Source organism: Liolophura sinensis, chromosome 8 (genome assembly GCF_032854445.1).
Source record: "Liolophura sinensis isolate JHLJ2023 chromosome 8, CUHK_Ljap_v2, whole genome shotgun sequence".
NCBI lineage: Eukaryota > Metazoa > Mollusca > Polyplacophora > Chitonida > Chitonidae > Liolophura > Liolophura sinensis.
This window is the reverse complement of record NC_088302.1, coordinates 2,974,267-2,995,731: the sequence shown is the minus strand read 5'-3', so window position 1 is coordinate 2,995,731 and position 21,465 is coordinate 2,974,267. Positions and strand designations below refer to the sequence as shown.

General features: G+C 39.5%; 1 protein-coding gene across 1 annotated transcript in view; it reads left to right on the top strand.

Moving 5' to 3' along the window:
• The window catches only part of LOC135472406 (GRAM domain-containing protein 2B-like), a 94,011-nt gene that overhangs the window by 437 nt on the left and 72,109 nt on the right, over positions 1 to 21,465 (top strand). Inside the window, exons 2-4 of the mRNA XM_064751895.1 lie at positions 2,713 to 3,022; positions 5,011 to 5,150; positions 7,944 to 8,036. Coding sequence (XP_064607965.1) covers positions 5,053 to 5,150; positions 7,944 to 8,036 — 191 coding nt within the window. The 5' untranslated portion in view covers positions 2,713 to 3,022; positions 5,011 to 5,052. The remainder of the gene's footprint in view (positions 1 to 2,712; positions 3,023 to 5,010; positions 5,151 to 7,943; positions 8,037 to 21,465) is intronic.

The window sequence follows — 21,465 nt, the reverse complement described above, 5'->3', positions numbered from 1 at the left end:
TCCGGCCATGGATGACTCCAAGCCGACGTCAGAGTGCGCCCTGTTTAAAAAGCTGATGCAGTTGCCAAAGCAGTGTGCCACGGCGTTTGAGACAAAAAAATTTGCAGACACTTGTAGGCCTATTCTTTATCTTTTCGTCTGTTGATTTATTTTTGACCTGTTATTTCGTAGGCCACAGGAGTCTGAGACTCCTAGCCCGAGTCCGCGGTATAAGGGTGGGATATATATACTGATGCGAGGGGACTGCTGGACACCCTACGCCTAACCCCACATTAAAAGATCACGGTCAAGATCCTTGGCTATGAGACTCCTTGGTGATGCTCAGCCTCGACGTATTTGACAAGGGCAGGTAACTGCCTCAGATTTATAAGTGCAGTGCGCCTCATTGGTTTGGGGCCATCCTTGGTCGGACAAAATTTTGCCAAACCTATAGTCAGAGCAATCTCGGACAAACATTGTTTATGAAATAGACCAAGGTATTCCGATATTTGGTCATTGACTGTTCTAATCAAGTGTGGCCAGCCTAGTACATGAGGTATGATCCAGGAGGTTTGTCAGGTACCTGCCTGGTTACAGGTGCCTGCCTGGTTACAGGTACCTGCCTGGTTACAGGTGCCTGCCTGGTTACAGGTACCTGCCTGGTTACAGGTGCCTGCCTGGTTACAGGTACCTGCCTGGTTACAGGTGCCTGCCTGGTTACAGGTACCTGCCTGGTTACAGGTGCAATGCTGTTCAGCATGGCATTTGCATCTTCCTTTGACCATGGTTGATAGTTCCTATAGCTGTTCCTTGTAATCTCTCTTGTTTTACTGTACATATAAACGTCTTTAGAAACCCACTCTTTCGACAGCCAATGGCACTGCATCCCGCATACTTCCACCAGGGCATTTTTATTCAATCATTGATCGTCCCTTATATGGGTGTATTTCCTTGTGTCGAAGCAAATGCCTGTATATTCAGATCCGATTTATAAATTGACATCACATTATACAACAGCACTAAGCGGTGCTTTGATCTGTGATCGATGGTGATACCATATTGTTATGAACTCCTGTCAGTGGAATCTGATTGGACCATGAATCGTGCATATTTATGAAGGAAAGTTTATGAAGATGGGCTTATACAGTTGTGTCTTGTCGTTAGTCTTTAGAGCTCATCTGACGCTTTCAGTTTTGATACATAATAGGGCCCTGAACCAAAATGTCATGTAGAGCCAGTTTAAACATTTCATGTACTGTTTCATTGTTTGCATGACAATACCATGGTCAGGTACCACTGATGGCAGCTCAAAAGTTACCTTTGCATCGTCCCATTCTGGCAAAAGTCATATCGGTATAAGTCAGTATAATATGAAATATAAGCCACAAAATGTCTTCAGGCTCAGTTATGGTTTAGGTGAGGAGGGGTGCCAGGTGCCTGTCAGCAGAGGCTCACAGATTAACCCATGCAGAGTTTCACCACCATCAACCTGCCAATAGATTGGTGAAAAAGTCTGTAGTATGGAGTTAAACACAAGTGATGCAAATAAATGAATGAACATAGGGATCACATGTTGTGTTTGTGCGACTGCATGGTTCCACAAAGCCATTTTTCATATCAGTCAAAGTTTGAAATGTTATTTAATAGCTGGTTTTCAGAAAATATATGAGTTAAAATTTGGAATGCTTAGTAAGTGCTTTGTGCAGACAAATGTATCAAAATAGGAAGGAGTTGGAACTTAAGTACTTATTAGATTGAAGTCTTATGTTTTGGCTGAAGTCAAGAATCAGGGTGGAATTGGTGCCTCAGCCTAAAGAGTCATAGCTTAGGATTCAAACCCCAGACTAGATTCTACACTGCAGAGTCCAAAGCTTAGAGGATGGCTCAGGTGTGACTGGTCGAGCTGCCTAAAAATATGAGTATTTAACATAGAGACTTCTGAAATTCTTAATGCTGCAGGTGTGGGAATGAGACAACGTGGTAGGCAGGAGTCTTAAGGGACTTTGCAGCACATGGCCTCAAGATTCAGACGATGGTTGTGACTCATGTAGAGTGTGATAAAAATACATCACTGAGCATACATGTATTATGCAAGCCTTACGCTGTTTGTCAGCTAAAATTTTGTACAGATAATTTTGTATTATGATTTTATATTCTCTTGAACCTAAATACACGTAATTTTCTATTGTTATATATACAAATGTAGCGTAGAAAATTCAAAATAACATTTTTAGTTCATGACATAATGGACTTACAATAAGTTTGCTTGTAGATTTTGCTCGAGGCTGTGAGTTTTATTGATCAAAAATAGGTATTTTGAGGTTTGGTTGTGAGGTAGGATGATACCCTACCTCACCATAATCCATATATTTACCCCAGTGTTTTTCTGCTAGTAGATAACATGTTGGTATTATTATAAGATAGTATAATGTCAGAGTGGAAGAGATTGATTCAACCTGAAAACTCTGAAGCACTAAATATGCACTTGGAGAAATTTCAGACAAAGCTTTGTGGACAGTTGCTGGGAAAGTGTAACATGAGGTCTGTTTCTTTGATTGATTGGTGGTGTACGTTGTAGGTATAGAAGTGTTATATATGTACATATCCATAACCAGGTCTACATTTACCTCTAACAATCACCTACGATATACGTAAACCTGGGCTGTGTAGGGTATGAAATATTAAATGCATAATATTTTTGAATAGCTTATTTTGTTTCATTTTTTGATGTAGTGGCAGATTTTCTACGAGGAAGGATTTACGGTTGGTTGATTAAGTAGCGTGGGGTGTTTGGCATTGTACGTCTGTGAGTGACTCCCCTGGTGTGTATACAGCATGCGGACAGCGCTTCTCCATTGGCTGATCAGCCTTTGATGGGAGCAACATTGAATGTGCAAGCAATGTGTCATAGACTCATTTCAAGTACGGCAATGCTTAAACAGGCTTTGGTGATCGTAGAGAGTGGAGAAAGGCTACTTGCCGGGTCTGGCATAGATACCTGATTCAAGGAAGTGCAGGTTGGGGGCAAAGGAAGAAAACCAAGGTGAGTGCAGCATATTGCTGATAATAATGTACACCCAAGTTTTTGAATGGGTTGATAAGACATACCTGTATACACTTGAGTTTGATGTACAGCTTATAGTTTGGAACGTGTTTAAATTGTCACACACTATTTGGTAACCGCTTGGTTTTCTGTCGTGTTTAGTGCTGTCCATTTTAGTATGCATATATCTTATACTTTTTGTATGATTAGATGGTTTATAATTTGAATGTATATATTTAATTATTTGTTTTACCAGGGCCAAATACAACTTTCTAATTTTTTGCACCTATTTACATCACTAATTTGGGCTAAAACATTTTCATATATAACAAAGGAACCTAAGAAATTTTTGCAAACATTTAAGTTGAATTTATCAGGCAAAATTCCTGACAGTTTGGGCTTTTTTGAGGGTATGCTGTAGTTTGGGCCCAATGTAAACTATACGAAAATGCCCTAGCATTTGGCCGTGTTTCCGTGTATTGATCATAACAACAGTGAGGTGGCAATACCCTAATTCCTCAATCTTTTCGCACAACAAAACAGCAACTTTCAGTGCGATTTATGCACATCTTTAATTTGGCTTTTGGAGACAAAACTACCTTGGTTGGATTGACCAGTATCAGGGATTCAGAAAAGTATCATTTTAGCTCTCTGCACAGAGCAATGCCTTCAGAATATACTTAAATAAACTCTCTGCAAACATGAGAAAAGGCCACTTCAGTGGCCTAATAGCAAGAGTGTCTGCCTCAGAGTGGGCAGATCCTGAGATCAAATCAGGGTCAGGTCATACCAGACATGTTATAAATGGTTCTTCCTGCTGTCTCACTTGACACTCAGCACTGAGTGAGTGAGTGCGTGCTTGGGGTTTAACGTCGTACTCAACAATTTTTCAGTCATATGACAACGAAGGAATCCTTAGGGTGCATGTACGTGTAATGAGCCTCCTTGTAGCAGGACGGATTTCCACCGCTCTTTTATCTAGTGCTGCTTCACTGAGACGAATTACCGAAGGCAAGTAAGCCGCCCCGCCAGAGCCATTATACTGATACGGGTCAACAAGTCGTTGCACTATCCCCTTCATGCTGAACGAAAAGCCAGGAAGTTACAACTTCCTCTTTTAAAGTCTTAGGTGTGACTCGATCAAGGATTGATCCTGGATCTACCGGTCCCGATGCAGGTCAGCACTGAGAGGTTAGAGCAAGAAAACAGGACTGGTTGGCTAGGTGTAAGCATAATGTTTCTGGGTGGGATGTCATGTCTGATATCTTGGGCATGAGTCTTCAGTGATGGCAGAACTTTGGCAATATGGATTCGCTCTGCCACATGAAGACACCATATGTGTGCACACATCTAATTACTCCTTGTTGTACATATTGTATTACCTGTATAAGTACCAAAATGTTTGCAAAACTTGCCACATGTTCATGGTATCTGTAGAAATTCCATATCAGACTCTCATTACCAGTGTTGTATTACCATTGGTAGTGATTTATTCATTTAAACGAAAATCATGTGAAATTTGAATGTTACTAGTTTCTCTATTCGTATGTGTAGGATTTTCATTCATGTTCTGACAACTATCATTCTGTTTGTGTATTCAAGTCCAGCTCATGCTGGCTTCCTCTCCGGCCGTAGGTGGGAAGGTTTTCCAGCAAGCTGCGGATGGTGGTGGGTTTCCCCTGGGCTCTGCCTGGTTTCCTCCCACCATAATGCTGGTCGCTGTCGTATAAGTGAAATATTCTTGAGTACGGCATAAAACACCAATCAAATAAATAAATAAATCTATTAGTGTATGGTATTAAATGTCTCCATGTTTTTTTTTTGTCTGTATTAGACAACTCATGTTTTCATGTATTAGTTGACTCATGTTTTCATGTATTAGTTGACTCATGTTTTCATGTATTGGTTGACTCATGGTTTCATGTATTGGTTGACTCATGTTTTCATGTAGCCATACTTATTTATAGTGTTCTATTTCTAATTTTCAGACCGGGTTTCATCTGTTGCGAGAAAGTTTTACTTAAACTGCCATGCCAATATTCCGCAGACGTAAAAAAGCTGCCGCAAATAACAGCAACAACAACAACAACTCTGCTTGCAACAGTGATGCTCTGAAGGACTGTAATGGGTATGCATGGGTATAACATTTTAGTCTGTTCTGTAATTACATGGATTTTTCAGGTGTGTTTGGAGCAGAAGTTTTTGAGAGTGAATTTCTTGATGCCATCAGATGATGATCATCTTGGGCTGCAAAAAATTTAGGTGGGAAATTAAAACATATCAAGATACCGTAATGACGTTAAAACATTGACCACCTGAAAAATGGATATATGTGATTCCCTCGTGGGGTGAATTTAATCTGTGCTGCCATAGTATGAAAATAATGCTGGTGGCTGCTCAATGGGACATTGACTGACAGGAGAGCCTAGCTATCTAGCATAGTGATGTCAACAGTATGCAGAGAACCTTCATTAAGCGAAAAATTATATCAGGAAAACTTGTTCGGCTAAACTGCCGTCCTTGGTTGTGTTGCAGTTGCAGTACAGAGTACTGTAGTCTGTAAGACAGGTCGGAAGTTGGAGGTCACATGACCTCTTCGTGTCGAAAACAAAATGGCCGTCCAATGTTAAAGGAGAAGAAAATTTTAAAAATAGCACTATAGGCTGAAAAGAGCACATTTTTTTTTTTCTGGTGGTGCCTGATGCATAATTTTGCGATTTTTCCTTGCCATACACGTAAAGCCTGAAAACGGCAAAGCTGGTATAAATCACCGAGTTCATTGCGTCCTCCATCTTTAACACCCTATAATTTATGCTGTGGGTGTGTTACCTCTCAGCCAGTGACAGTTGTTAAAACTGCCGGCTTGTTCGTGTAAATTCGGAACCTACGTCCAAGATTCCGGTTTCTTGATCTTCAAGAGGAAATCACTGAAGCAACGTGAAGTACCGGCGGTTGGCAGGTCACATACATTTTCTACCGGAAATGTGCGAACTGCACTTTGGTGGTTTCCGACAGAAATTCTCCTCCTAACACAGAAGACTTCAGGACTAGGCAAAATGGAGATGCCCACAGCGGAGTTTGGTGCTGAATTTATTTATAATTTATCAACTTGGGGTACATATTAGAATTTTTTTTTATAACATGCACATGTGAGGAAATGCATACTCTTTTCAATGGTATTTGTTTGATATTTGAATTTTCTTCCCCTGTAAATCATTAGGGAAAAGGCCATTTTTTGCCACTTCACTAGCGGCTGGTAAGGCCATAGTTGTTTGAAATAACATCACTGAAGCTGTGCAGAATTACTCAGGCCATCTGGAAACTTATACAAAAACAAATCTAACAGATACAGAATACTGCGGCCACTGCTCAACCTGACTTATTTTCAGTCAATAGGTTGAGATCCGTTCATAGAAGGTTTTTCTGCTAAACATCTGGTGTCAGTATCATTTTTCAAGCAAACTGCATATTCATTTCTGGTAAAGCCTCTGTAGGTAAATGTCACTGTAACCTTGTGAGCTCACAAGACTTGGTCATAAGACTGACATCGGATGGCAGTTTGTTTTGTTCAATGACCATCATTCTACTTCCCAATGCCTTGTACTATTTGTGGGTGGGTGTGTTTTGTGGGAGGGTTGGGAGTGGGGTAAAAGGGGTAGGGTAGGATGATTTATGTGTGTGGTGTAGGGACAATGTCCTGGTATATATTAGTAACCAATGTCCTTGGTATAGGGAAGGGGGGGGTGCTGTCTAGAGTCTAGAGTACAGCTTGTGCAGTCATGTTGACCTGTGTATGTGGGGGGATATTGTATAGTCAAGGTCACGAAGACAGGTTAGAATGTCAATCATTACACTAAGGTTTGTTTTGTCAAGTTGTTCTCAAATCATAAAGGAGACTGTTAAAGACTTGACTGGTAGCAACAAGAAAACTGTTCATGTCAAAATACAGGTAAACTGGCACGATAAAGTCAGTGCCAATGAAAGCACAAGATCAAACTCTCAATTTTTCATTTAGAATTTTTGCTGTGTCCTAGAAAATGAACATTCAAACATGAGATAAAATATTGATGGCCTGTTCAGACTACATGGAAGTGACATTGAGTCACTGTCTTCATAGGCCAGTCCTTTTTTGGTGTCTGAAGAATATTTTGAAAATAATTTATTTCTTTGAACGATATTTTACAGCTAATGAGTTTTTATTAAATGTTTTGGTGTAATGACCCAGGAACCCCTCACCAATGCGGTCGCTGTGAGTTCAAGTCCAGCTCATACTGGCTTTCTCTTCCACCATACGTGGGAAGGTCTGCCAGCAACAACCGGACACCTGTGGTATCCCCCGGGATCTGCCTGTTTGCTCCCACCATAATGTTGGCCGCCATCATATAAGTGCTGGTGAAATACTCTTGAATATGGCATAAAACACCAATCAAATAAATAAATAAATAAATGTCCAGGTACTGAATAATGTAAAAAGCCTGTGGTAAGTAATTGCTGGTGAGCCTTTTATCTGGGAGAAAGATTAATTGTGAAGTATTTCTACACACATGTATTTACCTGTTGCCCTTCAGTTGAGTTGCATGTTATTCAGATATACTTCTGTCCAAGTACACTTTGTCAGGGTAGCTGCTATAGCTCCACTCCATAATGTACAAAAACACTTCTCAATGACCCAGTTGTAAAGTCCAAATTTGATGAAGTTTACATAAGGAGTCTCCCACTGAACAAAACACTAAACATCGAATTGAGCAGCTTGTCAATTTTATCACTGTTGTAGCTTTTACCAAAGAAAGCAAGATAAAAACCCCAAAAATAAACTGCCGACAAAAATGTGTACTTTTATATTGATGTACATGCCTTTTGGAAGGTAGAAGCAGTGAATTGATGAATGGCTTATTTAAATCTTTCTGATCTTTTGCTACAGGCTGAATGCTGCCCACATGACCAGTTCCTCTTCTGACCAAAACATTAAAGCTATGCGCCCAAACAGTTTAGCGTCACTGGCTTGTTACGAAGGGTAAGTACACCGCACCATTTTACCTGTATTATTATGCTATACATGTTACTGTGATAAATGAACATTTTCCACTCCTTCCGTAGGATTTGTTTGAAGTGCCACCTATTCTGGTGAGACAGCAAATATGTTTTATAGTATCTCATTGGTTACATGTAAATTTAGGGTCATAAACCTCGGGAGACGGAAGGATAAAGGCTGTTTATGAAGCCATGAAAAAATTCCAGGACTTTAGTTAGTTGGGAAGCAATTCTATTTCAGGGGTAAAGAGCTATCTTTATTGCAGGATGGTATCCTTTACAGTAATTATCAAACCATAATGCCTTGAGCTTGATCTGTATGTTGAATCTTTTTTGTCTATATATGGTCGACAGTTTTCAGATGTTGAAATTGATCTTCGTCCAGGCATTTCAAACCGTATTGGCAATAAGGACTGTGAGTCTGTACCTTTATGCTGTGTACACTGTACTTTCTGTGTCTTTATTTTAAAATTTAACATTTGTTTACTGTTCTTTCCCTCTGTCCACTTCATAATGGATATCATTTATTCCTGGAAGTATTCAAAATTCATTTAAATTAGTCGTATACAATGTACATACATGTATGATGTGGACGCCAGTGTTTAGTAGTATATAGAGGTTGGATATCTCTCGGTTTTCTGGTCACTTAAGCGTCAGGTTTTAGTTCACTGAAGCTGCCATAGTATTAAGACCAAGGTTAGGCTCTTAAGTAAAATTGCACCCAGGATGGTCACCATCATGCCGTGTCTAACATAGATAGGAAAACTCTCCAAGGCATTTGCAGTTAACAACAGCCATTTATTATACATTACCACGTCGAAGTGGCCAGACTCTTGAGGTCCTTACAGATCAACTCCCTAACCCTTCTTTCTCTTTGAAAAACAACCATATTTATACATACAATAGTTTGTTTACTTAACTATTAATAACAGTTGCTGGTGTCAGGCATAAACTTGTTCTTTAAATACAAACACTGACTGCACAGGTGGAAAGTTAATCCCCACATTTAATCTGCTTCACTATACATGTTAACAAGCTGGACACCGTTGACTGCCCAGTCTATAGCTTGATTTAACTATTCGTATGTCACGTGTCTATTATAGGTATTTTACATGTACATTACACTTAACCACTGCATGTGTGTACACAGCTTGTCTCTAACTCGTTTACTAGGTAGTGTACATGAATTATCAGGATGATTAGTATATGGCTGGTCATAGTATAGCCAAATCTGTCGAGTTCAGCTGTATTTCTCTCACAGCTTTCAGCTGTAAAATGGTGAGGGAAGGTATGGCTGTTTCTTAGTGGATACAAAATTCCTCTGTCTTGTACTGTAAACCCACGCCTCCCTGATAGGCAAATCGTCTGCAAACTTGAAAAATAAACTTTAGGGTGCTTGGACAACTGTTTCTACAACCATAGACAGAACTGCAAACTATTTCGTGGAGAAAATTGTTATGCTTGTTGTCACTCTTGTAGCTTTTTTAACAGTGAATTAAATGGCGAAGTGCTGGCAGCTAATAACGATTGGACTTGTATGACATACTGTAACGCGGGGGAGACTAAGGAGTGTTGGCAGAAAAAATGCATACAAACAGCCTCATTGTCCAGAGATCTTAAGTGCCATTAGTGCCATTGCTCAGAGTATTGTGCAGTTTTTTTAACATTGTGTAAAATCAGTGAGTAATTATGAGTAAAACATAAATCTGGGCACTAATCCTTTGATACAACATCTCTTGACCATTGTTACGCTATTTGCTTTGGTTCAGAAAGTTCTGTCTTGGAAAGTTCAGGCAGATAATACTTGTAGAAATTCTGCATCATACACATTTGAGATATTCTAAGTGTGTAAATATCAGTGTCATAAGCACCTTTGTGAGTTGGTGCAGATCTTAATTTACGTGTAAGTACCAGTGCTTTGACATGTTCTGGCTTACATCCATGGCACCTTGAACATATTTATGCTCATGTCTGGCTTACATCCATGGCACCTTGAACATGTTTGTGCAGATGTCTGGCTTACATCCATAGCACCTGAACATGTCCTTGCAGATGTCTGGCTTACGTCCATGGCACCTTGAACATGTTCTTGCAGACGTCTGGCTTACGTCCATGGTACCTTGAACATGTTCTTGCAGATGTCTGGCTTACGTCCATGGCACCTTGAACATGTTCGTTCAGACGTCTGGCTTACGTCCATGGCACCTTGAACATGTTCTTGCAGACATCTGGCTTAAATTGAATGGCACCTTGAACATGTTCTTGTACTGATATGATTCATGAGAGATTGTATCAACAGATATAGGACGGAGTTTACCTTGTAAACAAGGCAGTTTTCACAATAAAGGAATTGTGCAATGACTGGGTATTGGTATACACCCAGGGACTGTTACTGTTGATCAGTTGTGGCCAGGGCAGTGTATGATTACAGGGTTAGGTTTCTGTGGTGTATATGCCTGTAGAGGGTTACAGGTTCACTTCCTTGTTTTGAACACATGTCTGTATTCTTTGCACCTGACAACCAAAAAGGTATTGATCACAGCGTTATACAGTCAGATAAATAAATAAATACATATATGTAAACCATAGAGGCCTTGTCTGACTGCAATATTCGGCAGCAGTTTTTCACAGTTGTCAACTTGAACTTAATTGGTAAAAAAAGAGCTTTATTGTTATATTTGAATGACATTAAAGGTTAAAGTTGGGAAAAGATACATGTATAATTTATTTCACAAATTATTGTGTTCTTGTTTTTTCTTTAAATTTGTTATCTTCACAAATCCATACCAGATAGTAAGTACATTGTAGTGTGTATTTTGCTAATGGTGCATTTTACTGTACGTTGTATTTGCTTGACCTTTCTAGCTTGATACTTGTAGGCCTACATATTTAATTATGACATCAGTTGTTACCTTCTTTGCTAAGAGGAAAATTTGTCGTGTTTCTGATCCGTCTTGTTGATTTGATCTCAGATTTAGTAGTGACAAGTAACTGGCTAGTTTAAGATTTGTGAACAGTTTTTGTGAAGGTGATATCATTGACTTTGTACCTCCATTTGATGTGTAGAGCTACTGTACATTTTAATTAACGTGTTTCTTCAGGGCCTTCTTTCTCTAGGGAAAGGCTCTACTCATTGTATCTAGCGATATCTTTTAGAGGTAGAAAGATGACATTTCACACCATCGCTAGTCAGCTCGGCCAGTTCAGACGTTCATGACAGACTCATATTTGCAGATTCTGCAGAACTGTTCTGTGTAACTGATAGGCAATGCAAATTTTCTCTGTGTGTGTAAAAAAAATGACATACAACCCTAGCAAATATTCAAGCTTAAGGTTGATTTATTGTCAGTGCATGTTAAAATCATATGTTGCTATGGTATAGTTACAGTCAACTTAGGCTATGATGGCTTTGTGCAAAGAGGCCCCTGATTTTTCTTTAATGGGCTGAAAATAAAGAGTTCAGCCCTGGTCCCGTTTAGAAATTACTGAATTTTGTGGTCATGTTTGATATTAATAAATTATTTTTTAACAGAAACTTGGTGGCAGCATTTCCTATGGATACAAAATTATGCTGATTTATTGTATGGCTATTCTGTTTGTTTGTTTTTTTTATATATATATATTTAAGAATCTGGAATCAGTACAGGAATTTATTACAAACTCATTGTATCTAGCGATATTTTCACAAAGTTTTTTTTTTTTCATTGATGCTTCACGTAGTGCTTTGAAAGCAAAACTCTGCTGAGATTAAAACGTTTCATTCTTACTGGTACTACTTTTGTTGCCAAATCATCACAAAATGAGCATATGCTTTGTAAATATAAACATTTTCCTAAGTGGCCTTTGCCAGCATTCATCATGATTCTGTTTCCTTGTGTGTCATAGCACTATGTTTCTGAGTAGACTTAAGCCCAACAGAACTTTATATCAGGAAGTCATACAAGTGAAGGGTTATCATAAAACTGGAGTGTAATATTGATACCTACTGAAACTCAATCCTGGTACTTGTGGCTTGCCTTTTGTTTGCACGAAGGCACTAGGATTAGTCACTGACCCAGTGAAAGGATAAAAAATCTCATTTATTTACTGAAAATCGTGCAGATTTGCTGGCATATTAAATTTGCTTCCACATGCGTTAAGATTAATGACAAAATGGTGAACTTTGTTCAAAACGGTGAAACTGTTTGCTTTGTTTGGGATATAGAATTACATGTAGCCATATCGATTAAGAAAAAACTAGTAATAATGAGCAGGAGTAAACATGTCCTCTCTTTCTACGACTGCCACTTGTGCAGTATTTTGGCTGTCGTGCACATGAGTCACTTGTGTAGTGTGTTAGAGCATATTTGGCCTGAAGGCTGTAATATTGAGGAATCATTTACTGTATCGGTACATTGTGTGATGGTTTCTTGAATTTAATCCTTTATGGCCTACTACTGCGAGAAATGAAGAGTAAAACAGTTAAATGTTTATTTATATATAAACAAGAATAAAAGGAATGAAACCAATAGCGCACTCTTTTAATAAATTTAAAAAAACATACTAGTCACCTGAAGAAATGTGAAGACTTTCACAGGTTCTGAATGTAGAAGACTGCCTAACCTGAGGGTAATGGCTCAGGTGTGCTGGCGTAGTAAGTGCTTCTAACAACTACCTCTCCCTTCTGAAGGTAAGATCAGTTTTCATGCCAGCTTGTCGTACTGGGAAATTTGTGCCATTCTAAATGTTTTGTTAGAGACCAAGTCATGTAAGCTAGAAGAATGTGGTAATGCCCTATGTTGCAGAAAGGTGCGTCGCACACTGAATGGGCAATGGGTTGTTAAATTTTAGTACGTGTATAGCCATTTGCTCCACAGCTTAAAGATTACCTGAATTTAAGGAGAGAATATGGTTTCCCATATTCTTGAGTTTCCAGAACTCATACCCAGCATATTGTAACAGGTTATATAGACAGGACATGCGCTGACAACTTTTAACCATTCTGTCAGTATGCTTTTTTCTGGTACAGTAAACGTGTACAAGGTTTATTGACATATTAACTATAATGAAACCATAACTCAAAACATTTCAAGCAAACATCTCTGGCCGTAAGTGGGAAGGTCTCCCACCATCATGCTGGCCGCACTCCCATAAGTGAAATATTCTTGAGTACGGCGTAAAACACCAATCAAATAAATAAATAAATATATTTCAAAGGAACGCTGTTTTAAAGCGTAATATGGACAGTATCTGTAATACCATAGTCATCATGCTTTTGTTTGTGTGACAGTGTGAAATACCTGTACATGTATGTCATCCTGGGTGTAGGACAAAAGATCCACCCCTAAAACACCTTAAGACAAAATGCCCCTTGGACAGAATGCCCATGCCTTATGTCAAAAGCGGACAAAATACCCACGGCTCAAAAGAATAAAACAATATAAATGTTGACTTTTAGCATTATTTGATGAATTCAGCTATTATTTATGCAATAACTCCTATAAATAGTAATCTCCAAATATAATGTTACCATAGTAACTGCATTAGGTGTATTTTTTTTTTGTTCATAGTTTAATATTGCATTTGGGTATTCCTAAAGACAGACAGATACATACACCACGCAATAAAGCATTGTAATACAAGACATAATAAGTTGCATAATAATGCACAAAACCTGTTTTGAATTTATATATATTTCTTTTCATAGGAGTTACTTCACAAATAATATCAGAATTCATCAGATAATGCTAAATGTCAACATTTATATTGTTTTATTCTTTTGAGCGGTGGGTATTTTGTCTGCTTTTGACATAAGGCATGGGCATTCTGTTTGAGGGGTATTTCGTGCTAGGGTGTTTAAGGGGAAGACCTTTTGTCCGCCGGATCTTTTGTCCGCTCGATCTTTTGTCTTTATCCTGTCATTCTGGATCAAGGATTACGAGTATATTTTATGGCAGAACCTTCCAACACTTACGTACATTGTAAATCGACATGTACATATCATATCTTATACATTGTCAGAATGTTGGAGAGACTAGATTTTTTGTCCGTGTGAAGCACATGTCATATGTTATACATTGTCAGAATGATGAAGGGACTAGACTTTTTGTCTGTGTGAAGGCCCGAGGCACATGTCATATGTTATACATTGTCAGAATGTTGGGGGGACTAGACTTTCTGTCTGTGTGAAGGCCCGAGGTACATGTCATATGTTATACATTGTCAGAATGATGGAGGGACTAGACCTTTTGTCCGTATGAAGGCCCAAGGTACATGTCATATGTTATACATTGTCAGAATGTTGGGGGGACTAGACTTTTTGTCTGTGTGAAGGCCCGTGGTACATGTCATATGTTATACATTGTCAGAATGTTGGAGGGACTAGACCTTTGTCTGTGTGAAGGCCCGTGGTACATGTCATATGTTATACATTGTCAGAATGTTGGGGGGACTAGACTTTTTGTCTGTGTGAAGGCCCGAGGTACATGTCATATGTTATACAGTGTCAGAATGTTGGAGGGACTAGACCTTTGTCTGTGTGAAGGCCCGTGGTACATGTCATATGTTATACATTGTCAGAATGTTGGGGGGACTAGACTTTTTGTCTGTGTGAAGGCCCGAGGTACATGTCATATGTTATACATTGTCAGAATGTTGGAGGGACTAGACCTTTGTCTGTGTGAAGGCCCGAGGTACATGTCATATGTTATACATTGTCAGAATGTTGGGGGGACTAGACTTTTTGTCTGTGTGAAGGCCCGTGGTACATGTCATATGTTATACATTGTCAGAATGTTGGAGGGACTAGACCTTTGTCTGTGTGAAGGCCCAGGGTACATGTCATATGTTATACATTGTCAGAATGATGAAGGGACTAGACTTTTTGTCTGTGTGAAGGCCCGAGGTACATGTCATATGTTATACATTGTCAGAATGTTGGAGGGACTAGACCTTTGTCTGTGTGAAGGCCCGTGGTACATGTCATATGTTATACATTGTCAGAATGTTGGCAGGACTAGACTTTTTGTCTGTGTGAAGGCCCGAGGTACATGTCATATGTTATACATTGTCAGAATGTTGGAGGGACTAGACCTTTGTCTGTGTGAAGGCCCGAGGTACATGTCATTTGTTATACGTTGTCAGAATGTTGGAGGGACTAGACCTTTTGTCCGTGTGAAGGCCCAAGGTACACGTCATATGTTATACGTTGTCAGAATGTTGGAGGGACTAGACCTTTGTCTGTGTGAAGGCCCGAGGTACATGTCATATGTTATACATTGTCAGAATGTTGGAGGGACTAGACCTTTGTCTGTGTGAAGGCCCGAGGTACATGTCATTTGTTATACGTTGTCAGAATGTTGGAGGGACTAGACCTTTTGTCCGTGTGAAGGCCCAAGGTACACGTCATATGTTATACGTTGTCAGAATGTTGGAGGGACTAGACTTTTTGTCTGTGTGAAGGCCCGAGGTACATGTCATACGTTATACATTGTCAGAATGTTGGCGGGACTAGACTTTTTGTCTGTGTGAAGGCCCGAGGTACATGTCATATGTTATACATTGTCAGAATGATGGAGGGACTAGACTTTTTGTCTGTGTGAAGGCCCGAGGTACATGTCATATGTTATACATTGTCAGAATGATGAAGGGACTAGACTTTTTGTCTGTGTGAAGGCCCAAGGTACATGTCATATGTTATACATTGTCAGAATGTTGGAGGGACTAGACTTTTTGTCTGTGTGAAGGCCCAGGGTACATGTCATATGTTATACATTGTCAGAATGTTGGAGGGACTAGACTTTTTGTCTGTGTGAAGGCCCAAGGTACATGTCATATGTTATACATTGTCAGAATGTTGGAGGAACTAGACTTTCTGTCTGTGTGAAGGCCCGAGGTACATGTCATATGTTATACTTTGTCAGACTGATGGAGAGACTAGACTTTCTGTCTGTGTGAAGGCCCGAGGTACATGTCATATGTTATACATTGTCAGAATGTTGGAGGAACTAGACTTTCTGTCTGTGTGAAGGCCCGAGGTACATGTCATATGTTATACGTTGTCAGACTGATGGAGAGACTAGACTTTCTGTCTGTGTGAAGGCCCAAGGTACATGTCATATGTTATACATTGTCAGAATGTTGGGGGGACTAGACCTTTGTCTGTGTGAAGGCCTGTGGTACATGTCATATGTTATACATTGTCAGAATGTTGGAGGGACTAGACCTTTGTCTGTGTGAAGGCCCGTGGTACATGTGATATGTTATACATTGTCAGAATGTTGGGGGGACTAGACTTTCTGTCTGTGTGAAGGCCCGAGGTACATGTCATATGTTATACATTGTCAGAATGTTGGAGGGACTAGACCTTTGTCTGTGTGAAGGCCCGTGGTACATGTCATATGTTATACATTGTCAGAATGTTGGGGGGACTAGACTTTTTGTCTGTGTGAAGGCCCGAGGCACATGTCATATGTTATACATTGTCAGAATGATGAAGGGACTAGACTTTTTGTCCGTGTGAAGGCCCGAGGTACATGTCATATGTTATACATTGTCAGAATGTTGGGGGGACTAGACTTTCTGTCTGTGTGAAGGCCCGAGGTACATGTCATATGTTATACATTGTCAGAATGATGGAGGGACTAGACTTTCTGTCTGTGTGAAGGCCCAAGGTACATGTCATATGTTATACATTGTCAGAATGTTGGGGGGACTAGACTTTCTGTCTGTGTGAAGGCCCGAGGTACATGTCATACGTTATACATTGTCAGAATGTTGGCGGGACTAGACTTTCTGTCTGTGTGAAGGCCCGAGGTACATGTCATATGTTATACATTGTCAGAATGTTGGAGGGACTAGACTTTCTGTCTGTGTGAAGGCCCAAGGTACCTGTCATATGTTATACATTGTCAGAATGTTGGCAGGACTAGACTTTCTGTTAGTGTGAAGGCCCGAGGTACATGTCATATGTTATACATTGTCAGAATGTTGGCGGGACTAGACCTCTGTCTGTGTGAAGGCCCGAGGTACATGTCATATGTTATACATTGTCAGAATGTTGGCGGGACTAGACTTTCTGTCTGTGTGAAGGCCCAAGGTACATGTGATATGTTATACATTGTCAGAATGTTGGGGGGACTAGACTTTTTGTCTGTGTGAAGGCCCAAGGCACATGTCATATGTTATACATTGTCAGAATGTTGGAGGGACTAGACCTTTGTCTGTGTGAAGGCCCAAGGTACATGTGATATGTTATACATTGTCAGAATGTTGGCAGGACTAGACTTTTTGTCTGTGTGAAGGCCCAGGGTACATGTCATATGTTATACATTGTCAGAATGATGGAGAGACTAGACTTTCTGTCTGTGTGAAGGCCCGAGGTACATGTCATATGTTATACATTGTCAGAATGTTGGCGGGACTAGATTTTCAGTCTGTGTGAAGGCCCGAGGTACATGTCATCTTTATACATTGTCAGAATGTTGGAGGGACTAGACTTTCTGTCTGTGTGAAGGCCCGAGGTACATGTCATATGTTATACATTGTCAGAATGTTGGCGGGACTAGACTTTTTGTCTGTGTGAAGGCCCGAGGTACATGTCATATGTTATACATTGTCAGAATGTTGGAGGGACTAGACTTTCTGTCTGTGTGAAGGCCCGAGGTACATGTCATACGTTATACATTGTCAGAATGATGAAGGGACTAGACTTTCTGTCTGTGTGAAGGCCCGAGGTACATGTCATATGTTATACATTGTCAGAATGTTGGCGGGACTAGACTTTTTGTCTGTGTGAAGGCCCGAGGCACATGTCATGTGTTATACATTGTCAGAATGTTGGGGGGAACTAGACTTTCTGTCTGTGTGAAGGCCCGAGGTACATGTCATATGTTATACATTGTCAGAATGTTGGCGGGACTAGACTTTTTGTCTGTGTGAAGGCCCGAGGTACATGTGATATGTTATACATTGTCAGAATGTTGGCGGGACTAGACTTTCTGTCTGTGTGAAGGCCCGAGGTACATGTCATATGTTATACATTGTCAGAATGTTGGGGGGACTAGACTTTCTGTCTGTGTGAAGGCCCGAGGTACATGTCATATGTTATACATTGTCAGAATGATGGAGGGACTAGACCTTTGTCTGTGTGAAGGCCCAGGGTACATGTCATATGTTATACATTGTCAGAATGATGGAGGGACTAGACCTTTGTCTGTGTGAAGGCCCGTGGTACATGTCATATGTTATACATTGTCAGAATGATGAAGGGACTAGACTTTCTGTCTGTGTGAAGGCCCGAGGCACATGTCATATGTTATACATTGTCAGAATGATGGAGGGACTAGACCTTTGTCTGTGTGAAGGCCCGAGGTACATGTCATATGTTATACATTGTCAGAATGATGGAGGGACTAGACCTTTGTCTGTGTGAAGGCCCGAGGTACATGTCATATGTTATACATTGTCAGAATGTTGGCGGGACTAGACTTTTTGTCTGTGTGAAGGCCCGAGGCACATGTCATACGTTATACATTGTCAGAATGTTGGAGGGACTAGACCTTTGTCTGTGTGAAGGCCCGAGGTACATGTCATATGTTATACATTGTCAGAATGTTGGAGGGACTAGACTTTCTGTCTGTGTGAAGGCCCGAGGTACATGTCATATGTTATACATTGTCAGAATGATGGAGGGACTAGACCTTTGTCTGTGTGAAGGCCCAGGGTGATTAATCCTGGCATGTTACACTGGGTGGTTTCAGTTCCACAGGCCATGTTGTGTTAATTAAGTCATGGTGGTGGAAGTCCATAGATATACTGGGTGCATTGGTGTGGTGTGGAAATTGTAAAAGCAAAAATTTAGGGAGATTAGAGTCACCGTGTTGACCAGATTCTGACATTTACTGTGTTGATTGTGCTCTTTACATCCGTATTCCACTTTTGCTTTGTGATCCCTTAATTATTAAAACATATTGGAAAAATGAACCAAGTAATTGATGGTATATTAAAGAAGTATGATGTTTTGGCGCTCTTAAGGGGCCATTAAATATTCATTTGATGTCCTTAATTGTTGATGCCCAATCAGAATCAGGAAACATATGCAACATAGTCATGGGCAGAATTTTAGATCATTTTCCATATGGTGCTGTTCGGCAGAATTAGGTTTGTCCATAAATTCCTGTATCATTTTGTATGTTGTATTTTGATACATCAGATTATACGGGGTTAAATTTTAAATTAATGGAAATTGGAATTTGTAACATATAGCTTTGTATTCACCCATATGGTTTGGGTGGTTGGTTTTGGGGGTTTTGTCACCTGTAATTTCATTTTGTTTGTAGCCTGATTAAAGAGCGGTCAATATATGTTACCCCATCCATTTATAGTGCATACATAGTATTGGTACACATTAGTATTGGTACAATGTGTGTAACACATTTCACAAATAAGTAAAATGTAAAGGTGTGATTTTTGTACTCATCTATTACTGGTCATACTATACTTTGGTGTCTGTTCACACAGGGATGCACCCGATCATATTATCACAAAGTAGCTACATGTAAATTGTCGTATGAATTCATGAACTTAAGATTATGGAAAAGGGCAAAGCTGCATGTTACCAGACACAGGGCAGAGCATTGATGGTAACATCATTTATATGTTACTTTAAAACTAAACACACTTAATAGGGCCTTGAAGCAGTTAATCCTCACTTGTTTAGCTTTTCAGTAGCCAATCATCTATTCAATTGAAGAGTTGTTTAGACAAGGCTTGACTAACCATCTGCTGGGCAACCAGTTGGAAGTCATTTGTCATAATGAGGACATAGATATGACCGCAGTTTAGACACTCCAGATAGTCAGCTTTGCAGTGGAAGCATTTTAAGTAGTTTTAAAAGATTTAGTCTGGAATGTTGTTTTAGATCTGCATGCACTTAAGACTTGCTATTTGTATTGTAAGTTGTTGTGAATAACTGTCTTCTACTTTTTGTTATGTCATGTGTTAGCGTAGGATTATAGCATGGTATTTTAATTACTTTACTGTGCTAGCTGTCAGTTCCCTCCCCTGTTGGTGTCCTACTATGCTATATCGCGCTTCACACCCTACCATACTTGAAATGATTACAGCAATGTTGCTGACAAGTATGGTTAATTTGTTGCTTTGCCATGCTAAGAGAATAGAATATTAGTGTGGATTAGATACATTTATCAACACGCAAATAAATTTATCAAGCCCATCATGTGTGATTTGTAAGTTAAAGATTTGTCAAGTGGTTATCAAGACAAAATATGCTGCAAATGTGGCACAGTGTAAAACTGGCAGGTGTGGATAAACAACCAGGTATAGTTCCTTTTATACATCCTGGAAGACAAACGCACAGGAAATAGAATTTTAATTAGCCTATCACAGTGCCACCTCTGGAAGCTGATCCAAGTCTGTTTATAAGTTTGGAAGATGTAGCATCCTGGAATAATATTGACTTTGCAGGTTTTGTTGTCCAGGCCAGCAACAAACATGCTCAAATTGGTGCAGGACATGGTGGTAAATTGTCCAGCTACCTATATACATTCAAAATGTTAAAATGTGATTTTCATGGTAGTTTTGTCTTGTACCAAACAGTTCATCCCTGAAAATACTATATAGGACAGCGCTTATGTCCAGACTGGGCACCTGATTCAGGTTTGATTTCATAATTAGTCCTGGTAATTGATTGCGATCGTTTTGGACATGGACATAGAAATATCTGAGTTAGTTTTAAATCTAAGCATACATATTGTAGCACATTATTGTCTTTGTCTCATTTATATTGTCATTGAGATATCTTAATTCCAGAATCCCTGTTTTTATTTCATAATTAAAATTATAAAAAAAGCATTAACATAGTATTTTTTGCCAACCATGCATTAATTTAGGCATGTATTTGAACGAAAAATTTCTTAACTAATCCTTCTAAAATGTGGGACAGATATTAGTAGTGTTGAAAGTAGAATATTAAATTTCTTTACCAGCCTTTTGAAAGAGAGAAGATATGAATGTGTTGTTCAGCAGATGGTCCAACCGTGTGAGAAAAACTTAATATTCCTGCTAGATTTACATATATATATTGGCTAAAATGAGCAGACGAGGTGTCCCAGATTTTAGAAGAAATGGTTTACTACAGCTGTTGTAATAGAAGTTAACTGTGTACATGTTTGTATTGTCGTCAAATAATGTATCACAAATCTTCTCCTGTTTCCTGTATAAAATGAACATGAATTCTTGACCCCTGTAATATATGACAAAGCTTCTCCTGTTTCCTGTATAAAATGAACATGAATTCTTGACCCCTGTAATATGTGACAAAGCTTTCCATGTTTCCTGTATAAAACGAACGTGAATTCTTGACCCCTGCGGTATATCACAAAGCGTGCCATGTTTCCTGGAGATAATGTCTT